The 25,315-nt window shown below is 30.5% G+C and overlaps 2 protein-coding genes across 3 annotated transcripts; both read left to right on the forward strand.

The window, feature by feature from the left end:
• The first annotated feature begins 10,349 nt into the window (after positions 1–10,349).
• LOC101498957 (GCN5-related N-acetyltransferase 9) lies at positions 10,350–13,335 on the forward strand. The gene is made up of 5 exons (XM_004502126.4): positions 10,350–10,748; positions 10,857–10,944; positions 11,688–11,820; positions 12,318–12,356; positions 13,062–13,335. The coding sequence occupies exons 1-5, from the start codon at positions 10,475–10,477 to the stop codon at positions 13,140–13,142; spliced, it is 615 nt and encodes a 204-aa protein (XP_004502183.1). The 5' UTR covers positions 10,350–10,474; the 3' UTR covers positions 13,143–13,335.
• A 3,167-nt stretch (positions 13,336–16,502) lies between these two features.
• Positions 16,503–21,789, forward strand: LOC101499279 (threonine--tRNA ligase, chloroplastic/mitochondrial 2). 2 transcript variants are annotated; one of them, XM_004502128.3, is made up of 8 exons: positions 16,503–16,851; positions 17,574–17,720; positions 17,864–18,011; positions 19,024–19,277; positions 19,456–19,833; positions 20,162–20,470; positions 21,045–21,245; positions 21,341–21,789. In XM_004502128.3, exons 1-8 carry the CDS (start codon positions 16,603–16,605, stop codon positions 21,599–21,601), a joined length of 1,947 nt encoding a protein of 648 aa, XP_004502185.1. In that variant the 5' UTR covers positions 16,503–16,602; the 3' UTR covers positions 21,602–21,789. The 2 variants fall into 2 exon arrangements, with proteins under 2 accessions (XP_004502185.1, XP_004502186.1); XM_004502129.4 differs by having other exon boundaries at positions 16,710–16,851; positions 17,566–17,720.
• The last annotated feature ends 3,526 nt before the right edge of the window (positions 21,790–25,315 follow it).

Raw genomic sequence — 25,315 nt, forward strand, 5'->3', positions numbered from 1 at the left:
TAATGTTGCAATCATGTTTAAAGAAAAAAACAATTTAAAAATATATTGACTTAAATGTATGGACAAAAACTCTATGTGTAGTAATATTGAAGGGATTAAAAGTAGTAATTTTTAGAGAAGTTATATTGAAAAATTAAAATTTTACGGGGGTATTTAACATTTCTCTATTGAAGACATAATAACTTGTAATATATAATGTACACTATGTTTGGTTTGTAAAGGAAACTTTAAGGAAATAATGATAGTAGAAAATTAGATTACTTTGTAGTTATTTAGTATAAGAGAAAGTGAAAGAGAGGAAAGAAAAAAAAAAAGTACTATTTTATTTTGTTGGGTATAAAGTACAAGAGGATTTGAACTTGTTGTATATAAAAAAGGAATCATAGTTGTTGTGTGAAAAAGAGTTGGAAGGGAAAAGTGAAATTTTTTCAAAATTATTTTTCTTATATTGGGTTATGTGTAGTCTAAAACATATAATCGAAAAAGTCATTTTTTATACTCAAACTGCTTTTGTGAAGGTTGGCAAATTCTTGATGGGATTTTGATTGTTAACGAGGCGGTGGATGCTGCAAATAAATCAAACTTAATCTATTCAAAGTTGATTTTAAGAAAATATATGACTAAGCACATTAGAGATATTTGGACACAGTGATGGATAAGATGAATTTTCTTGATGGAATTTTGATTGCTAACAAGGTGGTGGAAGATGGAAAAAAAAAATCATATTTAATCATGTTCAAAGTTGATTTTGATAAAAACATGTGACTCAACACATTAGAGATACTTGGACAAGGTGATGGGTAAGATGATTTTTCTCGACCTTCTCCCCCCCCCCCCCCCCCCCCCCCCCTCCCCTCCCTCATGGAAATCTAGCGAGTTTTTGCCTTCAGTGGGATTCGAGCCCGATACCTAGGGGATAAGTACCGCCTTATTTGTCTGTTTGTCTGTCTATGAGTCTGTCTTTATGTCTATATATCTATCTACTTATCTATCTGTCTTTCTATCTATCTATCAGTCTGTCTGTCTGTCTATCTTTCTGTCTGTCTGTTTATCTATCTATCTGTCTGTATGTTTGTCTGTCCATATGTATGCCTATCTATATGCCTATCTATCTATATGTCTATCTGTCTGTCTGTTTCTCTATCAATATGTTTGTCTGTCTATGAGTCAGTTTTTATGTCTTTATATCTATCTATCTATCTATCTATCTATTATCTATCTATCAGTCTGTCTGTCTGTCTATCTTTCTGTCTGTCTGTTTATCTATCTATCTGTCTGTATGTTTGTCTGTCCATATGTATGCCTATCTATATGCCTATCTATCTATATGTCTATCTGTCTGTCTGTTTCTCTATCAATATGTTTGTCTGTCTATGAGTCAGTTTTTATGTCTTTATATCTATCTATCTATCTATCTATCTATCTATCTATCTATCTATCTGTCTGTCTGTCTGTCTGTCTGTCTGTCTGTCTGTCTGTCTGTCTGTCTGTCTGTCTGTCTGTCTGTCTGTCTGTCTGTCTGTCTGTCTGTCTGTCTGTCTGTCTGTCTGTCTGTCTGTCTGTCTGTCTGTCTGTCTGTCTGTCTGTCTGTCTGTCTGTCTGTCTGTCTGTCTGTCTGTCTGTCTGTCTGTCTGTCTGTCTGTCTGTCTGTCTGTCTGTCTGTCTGTCTGTCTGTCTGTCTGTCTGTCTGTCTGTCTGTCTGTCTGTCTGTCTGTCTGTCTGTCTGTCTGTCTGTCTGTCTGTCTGTCTGTCTGTCTGTCTGTCTGTCTGTCTGTCTGTCTGTCTGTCTGTCTGTCTGTCTGTCTGTCTGTCTGTCTGTCTGTCTGTCTGTCTGTCTGTCTGTCTGTCTGTCTGTCTGTCTGTCTGTCTGTCTGTCTGTCTGTCTGTCTGTCTGTCTGTCTGTCTGTCTGTCTGTCTGTCTGTCTGTCTGTCTGTCTGTCTGTCTGTCTGTCTGAAAGGCCTGAGCCTGGCCTACGATTTATTTTTTAGGCCTACGGCCTATCATAGCCTTTTTTTTCGGCCTGACCTGGCCTTTTTAAAAGTCTGGTCTGGCCTGGAAGCCTATTTAAAATAATTTTTGTCTGTCTGTCTGTCTGTCTGTCTGTCTGTCTGTCTGTCTGTCTGTCTGTCTGTCTGTCTGTCTGTCTGTCTGTCTGTCTGTCTGTCTGTCTGTCTGTCTGTCTGTCTGTCTGTCTGTCTGTCTGTCTGTCTGTCTGTCTGTCTGTCTGTCTGTCTGTCTGTCTGTCTGTCTGTCTGTCTGTCTGTCTGAAAGGCCTGAGCCTGGCCTACGATTTATTTTTTAGGCCTACGGCCTATCATAGCCTTTTTTTTCGGCCTGACCTGGCCTTTTTAAAAGTCTGGTCTGGCCTGGAAGCCTATTTAAAATAATTTTTAAAAAATATGAAACAAACATCCTTTAAATCCTAAAAATTAATTTTTTGTGTCAAATAATAGATTTTTCTTTTAAACAAACACACTCATTATTACCTCTTAAACAAATATGGAAGACTAGTGAATGACTGACTAATTAAACAGCTATCAAATATGAAATGACTACCAAATATGGAATGCTACCGAATATGGAACAACTACTGAATATGGAATGCTTACTGAGTAATTGCTTAATTGATAGAATTTAAAATAGGAAATAAAATTATTAATATAATAATAATAATAATAAATATTTATAAATAATAAAATATATATAAGTCGGCATGTCGGGTCTAATAGGTTTTTTTATAAGCCTGAGCCTGACCTATTTAAATAAATAGGCTTCAAAAATGGCCTGAGCCTAGCCTTTTTATAAAATAGGCCAGGCCAGACCATAAGTAGGTCAGGCCATAGGCCCCTGACGGACGGCCTAGCCTATTCCCATCCCTATCTGTCTATTTATCTGTCTGTTTGTCTATCAATATGTTTGTCTGTCTATGAGTCAGTTTTTATGTCTCTATATCTATCTACCTATCGATCTGTCTGTCTATCTATCTATTATCTATCTATTTGTTTGTCTGTCTGTCTATCAATATGTTTGTCTGTCTATGAGTCAGTTTTTATGTCTCTATATCTATCTACCTATCGATCTGTCTGTCTATCTATCTATTATCTATCTATTTGTTTGTCTGTCTGTCTATCAATATGTTTGTCTGTCTATGAGTCAGTTTTTATGTCTCTATATCTATCTACCTATCGATCTGTCTGACTATCTATCTATCTATCTATCTATATGTCTGTCTATCTATCTATTATCTATCTATTTGTTTGTCTGTCTGTCTATCAATATGTTTGTCTGTCTATGAGTCAGTTTTTATGTCTCTATATCTATCTACCTATCGATCTGTCTGTCTATCTATCTATCTATCTATCTATCTATCTATTTTCTATATGTCTGTCTATCTATCTATTATCTATCTATTTGTTTGTCTGTCTATCTATCTATCTATTATCTATTTATTTGTTTGTCTGTCTGTTTATTTATCTGTGTGTCTGTCTGTTTGCTCGTATCTCTGTCTGTATCTATCTGTCTATCTATCTATTATCTATCTATCTGTTTGTCTGTCTGTCTATTTATCTGTGTGTCTGTTTGTCTGTATCTCTGTCTCTATCTGTGTGTCTGTCTGTCTATATCTCTCTGTATGTATGTCTGTCAGTATGTTTGTATGACTGTCTATCTGTTTATCTGTCTATCTGTCTATTTATATGTCTGTTTGTCTATCAATATGTCTGTCTGTTTATGAGTCAGTCTATATGTATCTGTTTGTCTGTCTGTTTGTCTATTTGTCTATATGTTTGTCTGTCTATTTGTCTATCTATCTATTTGTATGTCTGTCTATCTGCCTGTCTATCTATCTGTCTATCATTCTATCTATCTGCCTATTTATCTGTTTGTTTGTCTATCAATACGTATGTATGTCTATGAGTCAGTCTTTATGTCTCTATATCTATCTACCTATCCATCTGTTTGTCTATCTATTATCTATCTATCTGTGTGTCTATTTATATGGGTGTCTGTCTATCTGTCTATTTATATGTTTGTTTGTTTATCAATATGTCAGTCTGTCTATGAGTCAGTCTTTATGTCTCTATATCTATCTACCTATTTATCTGTCTGTCTATCTATTATTTATCTATCTGTTTGTCTGTGTGTCTGTCTATCTATTATTTATCTATCTGTTTGTCTGTGTGTCTGTCTGTCTGTCTATCTATTATTTATCTATCTGTTTGTCTGTCTGTCTGTGTGTCTGTCTATCTATCTATCTATCTGTCTGTCTGTCTGTCTGTCTGTCTGTCTGTCTGTCTGTCTGTCTGTCTGTCTGTCTGTCTGTCTGTCTGTCTGTCTGTCTGTCTGTCTGTCTGTCTGTCTGTCTGTCTGTCTGTCTGTCTGTCTGTCTGTCTGTCTGTCTGTCTGTCTGTCTGTCTGTCTGTCTGTCTGTCTGTCTGTCTGTCTGTCTGTCTGTCTGTCTGTCTGTCTGTCTGTCTGTCTGTCTGTCTGTCTGTCTGTCTGTCTGTCTGTCTGTCTGTCTGTCTGTCTGTCTGTCTGTCTGTCTGTCTGTCTGTCTGTCTGTCTGTCTGTCTGTCTGTCTGTCTGTCTGTCTGTCTGTCTGTCTGTCTGTCTGTCTGTCTGTCTGTCTGTCTGTCTGTCTGTCTGTCTGTCTATTTCTGTCTGTCTATCTGTATGTATGTTTGTCTGTCTATCTATCAATCTATCTATCTGTTTGTCTATCAATATGTCTATCTATATATTTGTCTATCAATATGTCTTTCTATCTATCAATATGTCTGTTTGGCTATCAATATGTCTGTCTATCTATTTGTCTGTCTGTAAATCTATCAATATGTATGTCTGTCTATGAGTCAGTCTTTATGTCTCTATATCTATCAACCTATCTATCTGTCTGTCTATCTATTTATTATCTATATGTTTGTCTATCTATCTATTATCTATTTATCTGTTTGTCTGTTTGTTTGTCTGCCTATATATCTGTGTTTCTGTCTGTCTGTTTGTATATGTCTGTCTGTATGTCTATCTGTATATGTATCTGTATGTATGTATGTATGTATGTATGTATGTATGTATGTATGGATGTATGTATGTATGTATGCATGCATGCATGTATGTATGTATGTATGTATGTATGTATGTATGTATGTATGTATGTATGTATGTATGTATGTATGTATGTATGTATGTATGTATGTATGTATCTCAATTGATTTCATCTTGATTGTGTATGTATGTATGTATGTATGTATGTATGTATGTATGTATGTATGTATGTATGTATGTATGTATGTATGTATGTATGTATGTATGTATGTATGTATGTATGTATGTATGTATGTATGTATGTATGTATGTATGTATGTATGTATGTATGTATGTATGTATGTATGTATGTATGTATGTATGTATGTATGTATGTATGTATGTATGTATGTATGTATGTATGTATGTATGTATGTATGTATGTATGTATGTATGTATGTATGTATGTATGTATGTATGTATGTATGTATGTATGTATGTATGTATGTATGTATGTATGTATGTATGTATGTATGTATGTATGTATGTATGTATGTATGTATGTATGTATGTATGTATGTATGTATGTATGTATGTATGTATGTATGTATGTATGTATGTAACACAATTGATTTCATCTTGATTGTAACACAATTCAATTGATTTACGTTTTAAAGCATTTTACTATTGTGTGAAACTATTATTGCCAATTTGTACTCATTTACCTGACCAAACTATTTTTTGGTTTATCAAGTTGATTTGGCTGTATTTGATAATCTAAGTCACATAAAAACCTAAGTAAAATCCATAAAAACATAATAAAGCAAATATAACTATCTCTCTTATAAACTTTTAGTGGCTTTAACATTTCATTTTGATTTCAAAATAAAACATTCATATTTAGAAATCAATTGAAAGCTTCTCGATGAATACTTGTTACATTACGAGTAGCTGGTTAAAGTTAGAGTAATTTGATATTATTATTAAAACAAAAATTAGAATAAGTGGGGATGCGGTAAAGAAAAAAATGAGTGGAGAAATTATTTTAAAGAATTCTCTATTCTTAACTATATATTCTTTGAAGATAAAAAGTAGACAAGAAAATAAGTGAAATTCACCAGGAGAGACTCATCAAAGGACTAACCAAGCCTCTTCTTGATGATCTATGGGATAAAGAATGAACAATCACTTAAATTTGAAATAATGGATGTTAATTGTTGCTTACTCTCAATAAAGTTAGTGTCCTCATAATAGTTATATATTAGTGCACACTCTCTCACTTATATGTTTTTCAGTATCGATTCAAGGTGAAGGCATACCTCTTAGCTTTTGCGTTAGATGAGAATTAGCATGAGGGACAAACTAACTCCTTTAACATCATCTGATTTCATCCTTTGGTTGCATCAAGATATCCACTGCTATTGCATGCTAGCCTGATCTGGATCCCTTGACTTTGGGCTAATATCATACGTCTGATATCAGTTTCTTTTTTTATGATAAGCTGATATGCTGTTTTCAATATGAATATCGATCAATAAAAATAGACACTTTATGGGACCCTTGACCCTATAGCACTATCTCCCATGATTTCCCAATTGAATAATGATCTAAGTTGGTATTCTTAAGATAATAACTACACAATACAAAATGTAGTTTTGTTTTATAATCAACTTATGCTGATTGTTTACTGTGATTTAGCGATATGAAAAATTAATTTTGGTTGAAAGTAAATTGTTTTTAATTGAATTTAAAGCTACATGTTTCATTTTATTATAAATTCGAACAACATAATTATGTTGTTTTTGTGCCTTCCAAACAACTTTCCAAAAAGTGAAATTCACGATTGGAATTGTTAACCTGCATTCAAAGCCTCTGAACGTTTATCCAAACAACCACTTAGTGTAATTTCAAAAAGATAATTTTTTGGTGATGGTAAATATTTAAACATGGGATCCATACATTTCCTCGGAATGAATTTTTATTTTTACTTTCTTTTCAATTTTAAAGAGAGTAATGGCAAAACACATATATACATTAAGTGTTTCTTTAGTTAGGAAAATTGATTTTGAATAAAAGTGTTAAATATAAATTGATTTCCGTTTAGACACAAGGTAAAATTGATTCTTATTAATTTATATGTTTGGGTTGTTTGAATCAAAATCGATTTTAGATGTGTAATTACAAAAAATTGGTATTAAGGGGTATATTTAAAATTAAATTTCAGTTTTATTTTATATAGTTATTGAAGTTTATATTGCATTACTAAAACTTTTAAATTAAAATGCATATTGTGCTACAAACTTTTTTATATGAATATAGTTTAATTTGTCTTATATCTGGCAATGGAGAGAAAAAAGTTATACTTCCTCCACTATGTTCTCCATCTCGTCTTCACCGGAGAAGAAGAGTTCTTCTCTCTCTATTTATTCTTAGCATTGAATAAATGAATGTTCAATGGATCCCTCCCACTCCTAACTTGTAACTACACATTCATTTCAAAATGTGTGCCATTTAGGTTTTTAGATTCATCTTAAACAATGCAATAAAAACAAGACAAAAAAATAGTCATTTTGTTAAATTATTTTTATTAATTATTAGTGTATTTGCTATTGTCAGTTTTTTAATATAATTAATTTTTTTAAAATAATGTACATAGTAATTGTAATAATTGAATAGTACAATTAAAAATAATAGTTAAAATTATATTAAAAATTAAAATGGCATTTATTTATTATAATAGGCAAAACTATATTATAAGTCTTTTATCTTATTTATGTGTATCACTTAAGTAATTTATTTTTATTTTTTCTCTTAATTGGGCCCTTTATCTTTAAAAGTATTTACAAAATTGTTTTTATCTTTTAAAATAATTATAATTTTTTCTTTTAATTTTTTTCTTCTGTTTAGACCATTTATCTTTTAACATATTTACAAAACTATCCTTTAGAAATACTGAATGGCAGGTTAATATAGGTTTGTTATTAATAATAATATTTAATGTTGGAGAAAGAAAAAAAATGAATAAAAAAATAATAAAAATGATCAATATTTATGTATTTCTTCTAAATTTGAAAAACTCTAACAATTAAATTTGGGATTTTTTATAATCAACCTGCTACAATTTGGTACACCGTTAAGTGGGAAAAAAGAAGTACCAAATCTGAATTATTAGCGCTCGCTGGTTTTGGTTTTTTGTTTGCTTCGCCTTCGTTTCTCTTTCTCTCTCTCTACTCAACTTCGTTTCTCTTTCTCTTTCTCTCTCTCTACTCAACTTTGTGGCTTGTAAGGAACAAAGTAGGATCCACAGGCAGAGGCTATATGCATGATAGTTTATAGTGATTTGGCAAAATATAAAACCCATTTGTTATGATAGGAGTTGCTCTTATTATTCTCTCTGTCTTTATTTTCTCTGTTTGTTTCGCTCTGCAGATCTCACTTTCACCCTAAAAAAGCTGAACCTTTTTGTCCCGTTCCCCATCTCTCACAGACTCACACACTCTCTCTCTATATCTCTACCAATCAATAACTTACATTGTTCATCTCTCTATAGGTAAGTTAATGAGTGTGATGAGTTTGAGGCGGCTGCTGCAGACAGTACTGGTGGTGGACGTTGGGTGATCTGTAGTGTACTCTCCATATCTTTGCTTTCTAGACTTCCACGGAAATTACCATTTCACCTCCCTTTTCTTTTCTATTTTCTATTTTCATTTTATTCTTTTTTATCCATCATTTTTTTCTCTTTTACTTTTTACTATCAAATTCTACTCCTTAATGTTTTTTAAATTACATCAATTGTACAATTGCTTGATTCCAAAACCAACGTTTGCTAATTGGTTTCATCTTGATTGTAACACAATTCAATTGATTTACGTTTTAAAGCATTTTACTATTGTGTGAAACTATTATTGCCAATTTGTACTCATTTACCTGACCAAACTATTTTTTGGTTTATCAAGTTGATTTGGCTGTATTTGATAATCTAAGTCATATACAATCCTAAGTAAAATTCATAAAAACATAACAAAGCAAATATAACTATCTCTCTTATAAACTTTTGGTGGCTTTAACATTTCATTTTCATTTCAAAATAAAGCATTCATATTTAGAAATCAATTGAAAGCTTCTCGATGAATACTTGTTACATTACGAGTAGCTGGTTAAAGTTAGAGTAATTTGATATTATTATTAAAACAAAAATTAGAATAAGTGGGGATGCGGTAAAGAAAAAAATGAATGGAGAAATTATTTTAAAGAATTCTCTATTCTTAACTATATATTCTTTGAAGATAAAAAATTAAAAAAAAAATGTCTTTCTATAATTAATTTATTTTTTAAATTATTAAAAATACTTGTCATTGTTATTAAAATATTTTTATTAATATTAGTACTAGTAGTATTGATTTGTCTTATACAATAATTTTTTTTATAAAATAGTATTTTATAAAATAGTACAATAGTAAATATCACATTTTAATTTAAAATCACAAATTTTAATTTTAAGTTAATATTTATTTTGAAGATAAAATTAATTTAATTCAATAATACTCAAATATTTTAAAAACAATATTGCAATTGTTGAATTGATTTAAACTCTATTAAAATTGAAATTAATTGTGGTATGCATAATAAAATTTTGGCTCATGTTCAACTTTTTAATCGTTCGAAACCAAAAAATATATTGATTCATCAAAGTTTTCATACAATTTGATTCATGTGCTTTCAGTCTATTTGAAACGCAAAGGAAAACATAGTCTTTCGTTAAATAAAAACAAATCACAAATATATTATTGATATGGTTAAATCAATGTCATATCATTTTATTAGATAAAAGATAATCTATTTTTCTCATGATTTTCATCATTGGAGCTTACATCCATCGATTTGTCTAAGTTATGTTATTAGATGATTCTAAATATCTTATAATATTTTATATAGTATTTTATGTGATTATTTATGTGAGTCACTTTTGTGGTAGACTTTGTTTGTATCCTCTTGATATTCATGATACATTTTGTGTCATAAATATCCATTAGCATTCTCCATTTTAATTGTTTTAAAAATAGATAGAAAGTGAAAGAAAATATAGTGGTATATTTTGAAAATTACATGACTACCCATATATAAAAATGATTATATATCTACTTATATATTTATATTAAAAAAAAGGAGTATTGAACAAATTAAAAAAGGAATGAATTAGAGGTGTTTTTGATTTTTCACCAAAGTATGTGTCCAAATTAGCGCGGAAACAATTTTAGCGTGGCCCCATCAATTTATTTCTCTCATTTGTCCGTTTAGTTTGATCCAAACGGAGGAAAAATGTTTTTTCCACCCTTTTTCTCTCCGTCACATTATTTCCTTTCTCTTTCTAGCGAAACAAACACACCAGTAGGGTCGATAAGATTAAGAAGGTAGCCGAAAGTAACAAACGCAACTATCCGTCGGATCAAGATGGCGGCGGCGGCGGCGGGGAGTAAAGGGAGTGTGAGTTTAGAAGGAAAGAATGTAATATTAGTCCCTTACATGGAACACCACGTTCCGAAATATCATCAATGGATGCAAAACCCTACTCTCCTTCAAGCCACTGCTTCCGAACCCCTTTCCCTTCAACAAGAGTATCAAATGCAACTCTCCTGGTCACTTGATTCCAACAAGGAGACGTTTATTATATTGGATAAAGATCTCATTGTTGGAACCTTCTCTCACGGTCAACCCCATCCTGAAGGTCAACACTCATTCCCCTTTAAACTGTTTGTGTGTAATTAATGGTGACTTTTAATTCATTATTGTTCAATTTATTAACATTGGAGACTTATATATATGCTATTTGCAGCTATGGTTGGTGATGTTAATATTTTCATGAATGACACGGATAATCCTCAATTGGCAGAGATTGAAATTATGATAGCTGAACAAATGAGGTACACACTTTGAAATTCATGTTGTCAACTAGTTGATTACTTATTTATGTATTGAAATCATCATAATTGGTTGAGGATGCAGCTGTTGGAAAATTTCGGAATGGAGGGTGACTTAGAAATCAAGATCATATCCAATTGAAACAAGTTGATATTGTTTAGTAGCATTACCTATTGATCAATGTTTTAATAGATATCCCAGATTAAAGTTAGAGGTGCCAAAAATAGGAGAATATAGATGAAAATTACTTGACTATAGGCCTTTTTAAATCAGTTAGAGATTAGCTTACATCATTTAGTTGATTCATCTCTGCTCATGTGAACCAGTGAACCTTCTGTTTGTAAATTTTCATCTCTAAAACATCTTAAGGAATGTTCAAAGCTTGTGTTTGTTCTCATATTCTTGCTTATGTCTACTTTTTAACTGAAGTATTTAGGGGTTTCCTTTGTAATTTTAAATGACACATGTATTCAATCATTTGCACTGACATGAACAAACAACAAAGTATATAAAGCATTCCAAATCACGGACAATATTTTTTGAAATTTTGCACTGTTTGTTAGTTCTGTAGTGTACCATTTATGCTCTAATTTTAAAATCACCTGATTACGCAAGTGCTAGATATAAAAGCCTTTCTCGGGTCTGCATTTAACATCCTTATGTTTTTGGTTGATTTGGTCTTTGACTGAAAGTGTTAAATCTCCCCGATCTCACTTTTTATCACTTTGTTCTTTTGTTAGCATAGTCGTGGCAAAGGACTTGGAAAGGAGTCTGTTCTGATAATGATGGCTTTTGCTATTGAGAAATTGGGGATCAATATCTTTCAGGTTAAAATTGGAGAATCAAATGTAGAATCGCTCAGCCTGTTCAAAAAATTGGTTTGACCCTTGCTTCTCTTTCTCTATCTCTTCGTTCATATTAAAGGCATGAGGTGTCTTAGAACTGTTCATTTAACTTATTGCCAGTTGTTGTCAAACAATGTTATGCATTTGGTGGACAAACTGTTCAGTATTGCATGCATTTCAAGGGCATATGCTTTGTATCGAAGTTTTCTTGTAAAAAACACCAACACAGTAGTCCTTTTATGTATCGATCTCTCCCTCTTTTATTTCAAAGGATTTCGTCTAAAGCGTTGAACTGCTCAATCATATTATAGTGTTTTTTACTAGAAAATTAAGTGTATACAGTATACCTCTTTCTTGTAGTTATGAAACATTTTGTCATGAAAATATTCTTTTTAGACCCACAGCATTTCTACGAATTGATTTCATGTACTCTAGTATTAAGAAGCGTTTGTCTCTCTCTTTTTCTTGTGTCAAATGGTTTCTATTTGTTAAATTCTCTCCTGTTGATTTAGCTTGTGGATTTGATGTAGGGGTTTGTGCAAACTTCACATAGCAACATTTTCAAAGAGGTAAGCATATTTAGTTTCAAGTTTTCAACAGGTGCTCTAACTTGTTCATTGAGTTCATTTGCTTTGTTATCTTTCAGTTAGGAAGTACAAGCAAGTTGTTATTGTAACTTTAGCTAAGGAGTATAATTTCCTGTTCTGGAATCAATTCCAGTGTTAATTATTTTGCTAAAAGTACACGTGCTTTGTTCTTATTTATTAAGAGATTACAGGCTAAGTGATAAAGGTAAATTGATTTGGGAGATATCAAGTTTCATTTTTCAAAATAATCCTACACTTATTCACCAGAGAAGTTAATATTCAAATTTTACAGTTCATCCCATGTACTCTGACATAACAAGCATTATACTTCAAGTCCTGTTAATTTTGCAAACTGTTAAATGCAAATATCGTTGTGCCTTATTGAGTGCGCATCTATGATTTTTATTCATTTATTATTTATTTATAAATGATCAAATTCAGCTAAAGTCGAATTTGCAGTGGTTGTAGAAGATTTTGACAACTGGAATATTTCGTATGTTCACTAATTTGTTTTAACTATTATTCAAAACATCATCGTATATGTTTTATCTCCGTGTTAAACTCATACAGAGTTGAAAAGAGTTAAAATTCCATGTGATTGATCATGTTTTTGAGCCAGTATTTTGGGCTTTTTCTCTTTCTTTTTTGTGGACAATGTACATTGACCTGTTCCTAATTTTTTGACAGGTGACTTTGGAGCTGCAAATAACACAACCCAAGAGTGAAGAGATGCTTGGTTTGATTGGTACTGTGATCAAACACACATAAGCAACATCATGTTAATATTTTATTTATTGGTAATAGAATAATCTCTTTTGTTGCTATTCCTGGTTCATGAAAATGAAATGCAACTTCAAGTTAGTTTACAAATACAAGATTATGACACCATTCTTCTAACTACTATTTTGTCTTTCATGTATAAGAATCTGAAATCAAAAGTAATAGATTGAAATTTGCAATACTTCTTTCTCCATGTCCCATTTATCCTTATGATCTTTATCAATAAAATGAACTATAATTAGGCTCTTCCTGGAATGCAAACAGGAGGTTGTGTTATGTGGACTACCAAGTAAACCAAACGTTGTGGACATCTGACAACGAAGGGAGTCTCAAATCTCCATTGTATATGTTGAATCGATAGAATGAGATTAAATAGAGTAATGAGATGGAACGAATATCTATAATTTGGATTGTAAAAAAATAAAATAAAAGAGGAAGTAGAATGGAAGTGTAGATTTATTTTATGTTATATTTATATGACTTTTTTTATTTGTTTTATATTTTAAATTTCCTTTTAATTAACATTTCATTGTAAAAAAAGAAAACACGCGACATGTTTTTGGTTTGAATAACTTCCTTAGTAAAGAATAACATCCCTTTATGGTTACGATTAATTCATACCATTCCATCAGACTTCACAATACAAATAAATAAGGTGGCCACTCCAAATTTTTTAATAATTTTTTTTAAAATATTATTATTTTTATCTTATTTATACGATACATACTTTATATATAAAAGACGTTCAGTTATAATTTTTATTAATAATATTAATATATTTTATGTATTAAATTAGACTGAACTTTAATTATATGTAGGTAATTGAAAATCTTATATTTGTATTTAAATTCTAAAATTATATTTTTAATTCCATTAAGAGTTACTCTGTATAAGACCATGTTCTCAAAGTAAAACGTAGAATTGTGATTTTTTAGAGGAAATTTTTACATTTGAACTTGAGTGAATGTATGAAAATAGTTGAATTTTATATAAAAAAATATTTATGTTAAAAAAATTGAAACATGAATAATTATTAAGTGGGACAAAGTTGTGAAAATCAAATTATATAAGTCTATAGTATAATTGTTGTTTAATATATGGTAATCGGTGATGAATTTCGACTGGAGATGATATATGTTAATAAATATACTAATTAATATAGATATTGTGGTGTATGTTATTCTAATTTTAGAATCAATAATTGATGTATTTTATGATTAGAATTGTGATGTTTGAGTTATCGCTGTCTAGACATATACTTGAGTCTAATATATGACAATGATATACTATTTGTGCATATTTTCTTATTACACGAATTAACTTAATCAAATGACATAAATATAGATTGTATCATATATATTGATATGTGTATATTTCATTGCATAACGTAGATTAATGCGTGGACTAAAATTTATTTTATTAATATTTTTAATTATTAAAATTGTATATTTAATATGGACAAAATACACAAGTTTTTATAGACCAAATTATAATCAAAGAAAATAATTTATAAAAACAACTAATATAATTATAAAATAATAAAATTTTCAACCTAAATTTCAACTATCTTTTAATTATTCAAAATATAAACTAAAATTTAATACAACTTTAAATTTTTATGTTTGGGGACCAAAACTGGAGAGAAATAAAATAAGAAAACTACTTTCGCAATACAACTTTAAATTTTTTTCAACCTGGACGTGTGGCTAAAATATTCTTAAAACATCAATCAAATAGTTAAGACTCACTGAAGCACTGGTTGGAGTCCCAACACTTCTTTTTCTTATAGTTCTTTTTCACTTTAACTTTCACTTATAACTCAACGATGTTCAAACTTCTAAATATTTATTACTTAAATATGATAATTAACAATGTGTGACATGTGCGCATGGATGTAAATTTTACCAGTGATGAAATAAACATAGGAGTAAAAGAATAATTGTTTGGTTAAGAAGCTTTATTCCATTGTATGTCCCCAAAAATAGGGATAAAGAAAAATAAGAGGAGAAAGTGGTATGAGATAAATCTCATTATATTCCATGTCATGCCATTTATTTTTTACAAATACAATTAATGGAATGTGACTTATACCACTCAATTTCATTATATTTTAAAAACCGAAACCTGGAGTGAAGTGGTATGAAGTCGATGTATAATGAGGGTGTGGCCGTGGGGAGTCAATGTGCGACGATACAAACTAGCAATGCATAAATCAATTAAAAAGAAATTAGATTTTTTGTAATTACACCTCCTATTTCTGTATTCACATCTCTAAGAGATTTAATACCCAAAATACTCCTAACCTCATATTTATTTTTTAAAACCGATCCTTATATTTTCCATCGACATTGCATTGTATATGTAACAAACCCATGTTTGTGTTTATTTTTATTTTACTTCTCTGCGTTTCAGAATTTGATCTGAATTAAAATTTACATGCACAAAAAAATAATTTCAAAGTATAGACAAACTCAAATCATGTATCTCTTGTAAGTTTTGAATTTTTACATATTACATGAACTTAATTTATATTAGTCTATCTGAATGGAATTGAGTCCGTATACGTTTAACTCAAATATAATTAATATACATGAATACATCTCAAGTCACTTAAGCACCACACAATCTTTTAATTCACTTAAACACTTAAATTATATTTTCATTTATGTCAATTAACACATGTCATTATCTTCTTATTATCTACCCATGAACTTGAACTTCATTCGTGTTTGGTTCCATCAACTCAATTTATAATTTATATTTGGTTATGTTTTCACGTGTGACATATACCTTTACCAAATGGAAAAACATAAAACTTATGAAAAAATGAATACATAAATAGAAAGAGAAAATGGGTTCAATTTTTGAACTTGAGAGGAAGAGAAAGAATAAGTAAGATGGAAATGAAAGGAAGAAAAAGATCTACCTCAATTTGAATCAGAAAACTTACAACTTTACACAATTTTTTTCATTTTAACTAAAAAAAATATAAAAATAATTATTTTAAATAAATATAGAGTACATGAATATAACATAATTAATGTGACATTTCAATCATATATTAATATTCCAAATTTATCATGTATCAGCGTTACTCTAAAATATTATTAAAAATAAAAAAATACAAGATATAATTATTTTGAAAAGATAGTAAATTTTTTTTTTTTTTTTTTTATCAATTCAATGAACGATACCTTTTTGTTTTTACTAATTTTTCCTAATGGGAAAAGCCTCTTTGCTACCGTCTAAAAAACATTTATTTGTAAGATAAAACAGAATAATTTTAAATTGAATTTTTTTCTTACAGAAGGTGTCAAAATAAATGTTAAAATATTTATTTGATGAGAAAGGAACCTCATCAAATAAATCCTGTGGATACAGAATTGGATGAGGGTGGTGGAGTTGTAAGTCCAATCCTCCTCCACGAACACCATTCACACTTGCGTCAATGGCTACCTTCACCACTTGTTCCTCAATTCCTTCCTCTTTTATTCATTTCTTTAAACCACAAACCCGTTTCGCTTACAGTTCCCTTCCCTCTCTTCCCACTACAACCTTCTTCAACCGAAAATGCTCCGCTCTCGCCGTCGCCACTCGTCCCTCTCAACCCGCTACGGTTTCCGATTCCGACTCCCAAAATCGGATTATTCTCCCTACTAATGAATCATCCAGCAGCCTCCTCAGAATCCGCCACACGGTATTATTTTCAATTCACCTTCAATTCGTTGACTCGTTTCTTATGTTTTTTGTGGTTCTTGTTTATTGGACGTTATTCTTTTGGTAAGATAAAACATCTAGGAATTCTCTCTGGGAAATGAAGAATGATATTTAATATTATATGCTTTGAGGCAATATGAAAATTTTGTTATGGATGTCGTTAGCTAACTAACCCTGCCACATTGCATTGCTAATTTGCTATATACTGTTTCCCTTTTGTCATTTTTTTTCATGTTTAATTCAATTAATTTAATTCAACCTGTCTATATTGTTACCATTAGATTTTATAGTTATTCAGTGGTGGAAGTTACAATAATGTAGTGGATGTGGGATGATTAAATCAATGGTGGTTATTAACTGACACCATAAAGTTTATTTACATTGTCAGTGCATAGTCGTTTTTCTCTTAGAAATGAATTTCGATCACGAAGCTGTTTTTAACAATAAAAAGAATATAACAATTAGCATGGTAGTATGTATTAGTACTCTAATACTCTTGATAAAGAAACAAGTAACTTTGGGTATTAAAATTAATAGAAAAAAGAAGCTAGTTTCTTGTTTTTTTTCTTTCACTATGATGTAGATTACTGAAATGTAATTCTGGGGAATTTTTTTGAGAGGGTGTTGTTTTACACAAGTGTACTACAAGTTACTGGATGGTTTTTATATCTTTAGTGTCACTAATAAGTTGCAGGGTTGCAGTGTGCGCATGTGATGGCAATGGCCGTTCAAAAGATTTTCCCTCAAGCAAAAGTCACAATCGGGCCTTGGATAGAAAATGGGTTTTATTATGACTTTGATATGGAGCCTTTGACTGATAAAGATTTGAAGAGAATAAAAAAAGAGATGGTAAGCAGAGTCATTCCTTTAGAATCTCAATTCCTTTGAATCTTTATATTTGGTAGTTATGTCCTTGTTTGTGTGCTTCATGAACTCTGCATTATGCTACATATTTAGGGCGCACAGATATTTATTTCTTATCTTGTCTGCAGGATCGAATTATTAGCAAAAATTTGCCCCTTGTAAGAGAAGAAGTTTCAAGAGATGAAGCTCATAGAAGAATATTGGCTTTGAATGAACCATACAAGATGGAGATTTTGGAAGGCATTAAGGAAGAACCCATCACAATTTATCATATTGGTAACCTTCTGTCTCTTTTCAGTTTTTACTAGTTTAATTCCCTGCATGTTGAGGTTTAAAAGCTAGCAGGCGAAGGCTATAGAGAGAAAAAAATGGCGATTGCATGCCCTAAGTTCTTAATTGCTATGCTCCATGCACGTGTCTAATAGTAATAGTAATTCTGGTATAGAGAGATAAGGGTTGTTGCATCAATCTACTAAGTACTAACTTCGTGGTTGTTAGGCCCTGCTTGTGTGTGTATCTATATTAGTCATTCTGGTGTCGTACAGCTCACCTGTATTATATTTTAAAATGCTCCCGCAATAGGTGCATATGTTATAATGCACAGGTTGCTATTGCTATGTTCTATTTTGCTCTAACAAAGTACCTTTATCAAAAAATATCTGCTGACTGGTCCTTATTGCACATACGATTTGTAGAATTAAGCCCTCACTGGGGTTTACCTTCGATAAAGTGAGAATCTTCCTCGTTTTGTTTACGACAAATTTGCGTAAGACCTAAGTACTCCTTAAGTCGATCTCATCATAAGCCCCACAAGTTATTTGATTTGAGCCATACCATAATTCTTTGATTCTCTATTTGTCCATGCCACTGCTTTTGCTTCTTACCCTTGTTTTAATATGGCAAGAATATGTTTCCTGTTACCACATTTTTTAAGTCAGTTGTGATGTTACGAGGTCTGTGTGATCACATTCAAATTAGTAGGGGAGTTATATCTTTAAGTTGTCTCTCAACTTTATGGTCATTAAGCCCAAGTATTTAGAGCACTAAACTTCCTTTTCATCTTTAATTCGATCAATTAACATGCTTCATCAGAATGAAAATGAACAATGTAGTGTGTCTGATATTGAATCTGTGAAGATGGAAGTGTAAAGTAGAATAACAATGAAGAAGCAAAGATGTGCTCAGAAAGAGTGCTTTTTTAGGTCTCACATTGCATTGAAAAAAAGTTGTTGTGTGAAATGCTTCATCTGTTTTTTCACCTCACCTTATGTTTCTTTTTTCCTTGAAGGCAGAGAATGGTGGGACCTCTGTGCTGGACCCCATGTTGAATCTACTGGAAATATCAACAGAAATGCAGTTGAGCTTGAGTCTATTGCTGGTGCTTACTGGAGAGGAGATGAAAGGAAACCAATGCTGCAAAGGATATACGGTACTGCATGGGAGAATGAAGAGCAGTTGAAAGCTTATCTTCACTTCAAAGAAGAAGCTAAACGTCGGGATCATAGGCGCCTAGGGCAAGATCTTGATTTGTTTTCTATACAGGTACAATTAAAAGCACTCTCTATATTGTTCTGTAAGTTGATTGTACTTTATATTTTGATTATATTTGGGTATCAGTAGAGTTAGCATTTATTTTTATCATTCCTAGTTTTGAGTACATAACTGTTGATTCACGGGAAATCACGAATGTAATGTATTGGACTTTATTAAATTTATGCAGGATGATGCTGGTGGGGGGTTAGTTTTCTGGCACCCAAAGGGTGCTATTGTTAGGCACATAATTGAAGATTTTTGGAAAAAAGTTCACATAGAACGCGGTTATGATCTATTGTATACACCACATGTGGCAAAAGCTGATCTTTGGAAGATCAGTGGTCATTTGGACTTCTACAAAGAAAATATGTATGATCAGATGAACATTGAAGATGAGATTTATCAACTTCGACCGATGAATTGTCCTTATCATATTTTGGTATACAAAAGGAAGCTTCATTCATATCGGGATTTTCCAATCAGGGTAGCAGAATTGGGGACTGTTTATAGATATGAACTCTCTGGAAGTTTACATGGCCTTTTCCGCGTTAGAGGTTTCACACAGGTTTGCTGTTATATTTAGCTCATTATCTTGTGAACTACAAATATCATAATGAAAAGGCTGATTCAGTTATCTTGAAGTTAATTCTCTATGTTTTTCACGACTCTTACACAATATACAATGAGCTTGCCCCGACTGGTAAGGTTGCATAGCACTACTGTCTTGGAGCCGGCAATTGTTGATTCCATTACTTATTTTATTTTTAAATCTATGGCCTGCGATACCTTAATGTGTAATATTGCATAGCCTTCTCGAAGTTGCCACATTAGTTTTTAATTAATTTTTTTTAAGCTGCATGCTGATAAATCGTTTGACTTCATCTTTTGTACAGGATGATGCACACATATTTTGTTTAGAAGACCAGATTAAAGATGAGATCAGGGGTGTCCTTGATCTAACGGAAGAAACATTATCGCAATTTGGTTTTGATAAATATGAAATAAATTTATCTACACGGCCTGAGAAATCTGTTGGAGATGATGATATATGGGAAAAAGCTACCTCTGCTTTAAAAGATGCTTTGGATGATAAAGGTTGGACCTATCAAATTGATGATGGGGGAGGTGCCTTTTATGGGCCAAAGATAGATGTCAAGATTGAGGATGCTCTTGGTAGGAAGTGGCAGTGTTCAACCATACAGGCAATTCCTGATATCAGAATTCTTTGAAATATTAATGCAATAGTTCGCCTATACCTGATAGCTCTTGATTTAAAGAGCTTATAATAAGTGCATATGAAGTATTACTGTCCTGTTTGGATTAATTGAAAACAGTTTGCAGAACCCATATAAGATAATTTGTTTTGGGTGATATTTTGTTTTTTCTACTATTTTTTAACTCAAATAAATAACCTAAGTAAGTTATCAAAATTATCTGTTCAGCCAAACAGGATCAATAGCTTAATCCTTGGTTCCCCATCTCATTTCAAGACAAGGTAAAATGGGCCTTTGCATCCTCATGTCAAGCCCAAATAATCTTGCATGATGGGGAAATTAGATATATAGAACTATTCAATTTCCTCCATCTAATACTTTAAGTATTAAGAAAAGTTGGTCATTGACTTTAATAAGCTTTGTCTTAAATCTCTTATTGTTGTCAGGGGTTGTGGCTGCGCTGTTTATTGCTTGTATTGTTTACTTGATTTAGAGTGAATCAATTTGCATGGAACTATTTCACCATTTGCTTGGCTTAACTCATTTTTTTTAACAAAAACAGGTTGATTTTAATTTACCACAACGTTTTGACATCACATATGTAGACTCAAACACCGAAAAAAAGAGACCTATAATGATCCATAGAGCAGTGCTTGGATCCTTGGAAAGATTCTTTGGTGTTCTTATAGAGCATTATGCTGGTGATTTTCCATTATGGCTTTCTCCAATACAAGCTCGAGTTTTACCAGTTACCGATGCCCAGGTAATGTAACGCTTGACTAGGTAAAACTATTTGCAGATTTGTTTTGTACTATGAGCAGCGAATTAATGGAAAACATTTTATGCATTTGCAAACAGCTTGAGTATTGCAAGGATGTGACAAATAAACTGAAAAAGTATGGCATCCGAGCTGAAATTTGTCATGGAGAGCGCCTACCGAAACTCATAAGAAACGCAGAAAAGCAGAAAATTCCATTGATGGCTGTTGTAGGCTCAAAGGAAGTTGAAACACAAACTGTTACAGTTAGATCTCGGTTTAGTGGGGAGCTTGGAACCATGCCAGTTGATGATTTTGTTAGCAGAGTAAAGTTGGCAATAGAAAACACAACATCACTATGATACTTGTTTAGTATCTTATTCATTTGTGTATTAGTTTTGAAAATAGTGAAAGGACATACAGTTGAAACATTATATATTGTATATTAAACAATAATTATTAAATGACCATGCCTAATGCCTGTCTTCTCTTTGTGGCGATGGCTTTTATAAACATTTAAATTTTTAATAAATCCATTTTTTTGGTTATAGTTTTCTGACCCTTTTACTTTGACCTCAGTATCATTTTATATTTCTGAACCACTTATTTTAAAATTGGACAAGTTGGATAGGATAAAGAAAAATTTATGGTTTTGAATTGTGATTAAATCAAATATTAACTTGAAATATGATTGAAGATAGATAGAAAGAAAAATTACACCCCCTTTACACACCTAAGGCATTTGTTGTAGCTAGTCAACCATCAAGACTCAGCAGGCTGTTGAGACTCTCGGTGCCAAACTGAGTTGTTTAGAGGTGCACCAGATTGAGTTGCAAAACTAGTAATCAATGATACAAACTTGAACACGATAAGCAGGGACAAAATATTAATATAATAGTTACACTGAATCATTTCATCACATACTTAGTTGAGCGGAAAGAAAAATGACAGTAAGCAATGGAGTTGATGACATTAGTTATCATTTCATCCTATCATTTTTTAAAAATGTCAAGATGACGAAATATCATTCTACTCCATCTCATACGACCACCAATCCAAACACAAAATTAAGAAATCTCGTGGTTGACCATACAAAAGCCTTGTATGTATGGCACTTATCATTTGGTTGGAGAAATGCCAACATTGTTGACTTATTGTGTCAGAAAATTAAGAAACAACTTTGCAGTTAGTCTTAGAAAAAGCAAAATGAAAAATTCAGTGCACAAAAATGAGTAATTGCTAGATTTTGTGGGCATGTTGCAAAAACTAGACTAGAATAAACAATAATAATAAATCACAATAATAATAATAATAATAATAATAATAATAATAATAATAATAATAATAATAATAACAACAACAACAACAATAATAATAATAATAATTAAATAATAATAATAATAATTTAGATCCTACTTATAAGAAGAAAAATAAAAAAATATTGATACCAATAAACTTATTTATTACTACCATTTTTTTGAATATTTTTACAAATATACTTCTCATAGAAAAATGTGAGACATTAAATATATGCACTAATATTTAAAAGACAAATATTAAATGAAGATAAAAATGTCATTTAAACAATAAATACATCTTAATAATTACAAATTTTTCTTATAAATGAGACAAAAAGTTCTCCAAATTTTCTATTATAATTGAGATAAGAGGTAGTAATAATCATAATAATGGAGATGTTGCATTCAACAGCGGAGCTTAAGCTACCATCCCACTACTTTGAAATTCATGCCATTTATGCGAAACATTGAGTATATATAATATAAATATTATTGTGTGTATACCTATCTTTATAAAATAAGAAAAATTTAGTGTGTCATGGTCACTTTTTCTACTTAAGAAGATATATTCTTGATTGCTCTAAATTTTATCTTTGATTCGTCTCCATCAATCTATAATTCGAGTCATCTACGCCATTTTCATCTTCCTATTATTCGAGTTGAACTCAAATCCCTTGCTTCACTAGGATAATTGAACACATGCATAAATGGTGACCTACATTATTTATTTAAAATACAATTAAATGTAATATTCCAAAATTTATATTTTGAAAATATCTTTTAAAATTAATGTCTTACCATAAAAAAAATATATATATACAATCTTCCATTCAGATTCAGCTGCCACCCTATAATCTAATTTTTGAAAAACATTTTACCAACGTTAACAATATTGTCAATGATTGAAAAGTTAAAATTAGTACCAACAGTTTGATAAAAGCGAAGGGCTGTTGTAGTTAATTTTTTTTTTTTGCAAATAAGGGTCGTTGTTGCAGTTGAAAATGTTAATAGTGATGTCAAAATAAAAATCGATTGGGCCAAAGTGATTAATAAATTATAAGTAACGTTGAATTGTTTGGAGAATTCGAATGTATATCTTGACTGAAATAATTGTTTTATCAGATGTTATTTTTATTCTAACCGAATTTCAAATTACTTAACTATTTTTAAAAAAAAATTGAAGGGTTAAGGCAAAAAGAAGAACTAGAGATTTTTCGAAAATATAGATGGATGATAAATGTTAAAAGTAAACTGCAATTTTGAATCTTAAAATTGCAAGTCTATGTCAATTTGATACTTCAAAATTTACCAAACATCAAATTGTTTTTCTAAATTATCTAACGTCATTCAAAGTACTTACCCTATTAAATAATTATCTTATAGATTCTGATGTGTCACGTTAAGTAATACAATGATTTGTCCATGTTGATGCGTCGACGTCATCCGAAATAACAAACATACATTTTTTTTATGTGCATTAGACTTTCGTCATGAGAACCCTAAAGCAAATTAACATTGATGAGAAGTTCATTACAACAAAATTTATATATATAGAAAATATAATTGAATTATTTGAATTGTTTGTTCAAACAACAAATTTAATAAATATTGTGAAACAATTGTTTTATCCAAACAACAAAATTTATAAATGAAAGACAATTGGTGCTAACAATATATTCTTTAATATAGTACACTTTATAGCCGACTCTATTTGATTGGTTTAAAATTTACGTAAGTCTCTATCAAAATATTAAGGTCCTATATTAATTTGGTGGAAACTATGTATATTTAATCAGTCAAATAGTCTCTTTTAGAAAATGTGTGTTAAAGAATATTATGTTAACATTATTTATGAAAAATATGATTTAATGTAATTAAAGCATTTGAATTTCTTATAATTTTAAATTCCTTAAAGTTTTCAATTACTTTATCCCATTCCCATCTTAAATTATCAATTATAACTTCAGTTCTTTTTTAATTGTCATTTTTGGTTTATTTTAACATACCAACGAAACTAATAATTTTTTTGTCTTGATAAAATTATTTGATTTTTACCTACAATGATATCCTTAACCTTTTATTATCTCATTTCACAATTTTCTCTATTTTGAATAATTAATTAGGAATAATTTTGTAAAACCACTAATTAATATTACTTTGAAAATGACAAATAAAAAGGAATAACTTTTTTTTTATTAAAAAATGGCCCTTAAAAAAGGATGGAGTAAAAATCAAATAAAAAAGTATTTTAGAACAAGCAAAATATCAAGTATAAACCTATTAAAATTATTATACTTTCTAAAATAAATAAAAGAGTCTTACATAGAAATAGTAAGAAAGATATATGGAATCACATAGTTTGGTGGGATTTATATATATTTTAACAAATTAAATATAATGTTAGAAAATGTATATTAAAAAGTGCGTTGCTAATATTTATTTTTTTTTATCTATTTACACATACCGACGAAACTAATAAACTTTGTTACTTTTCATAAAATTATTTGATTTTTACCTACAATACCCACAACTATTTATTATATCATTTCACTATTTTTCTTTATGTAATAAATAATTAAAGATAATTTTGTCAAACTATTAATTAATATTGTAATCAATTATGGAGAATATGTTAAAAAAATGTTTGTTAAAGAATGCATTGCTAGTATTATTCATGAAAAATATTATTTATAAATGAAGAGAATGCAATTAAAATATTTAAATTTCTTATAATTTTAAATTACTTTATCTAAACATATTCTTAAAGTATCAATTACA

This window comes from Cicer arietinum, chromosome 5 (genome assembly GCF_000331145.2).
Source record: "Cicer arietinum cultivar CDC Frontier isolate Library 1 chromosome 5, Cicar.CDCFrontier_v2.0, whole genome shotgun sequence".
Classification (NCBI taxonomy): Eukaryota; Viridiplantae; Streptophyta; class Magnoliopsida; order Fabales; family Fabaceae; genus Cicer; species Cicer arietinum.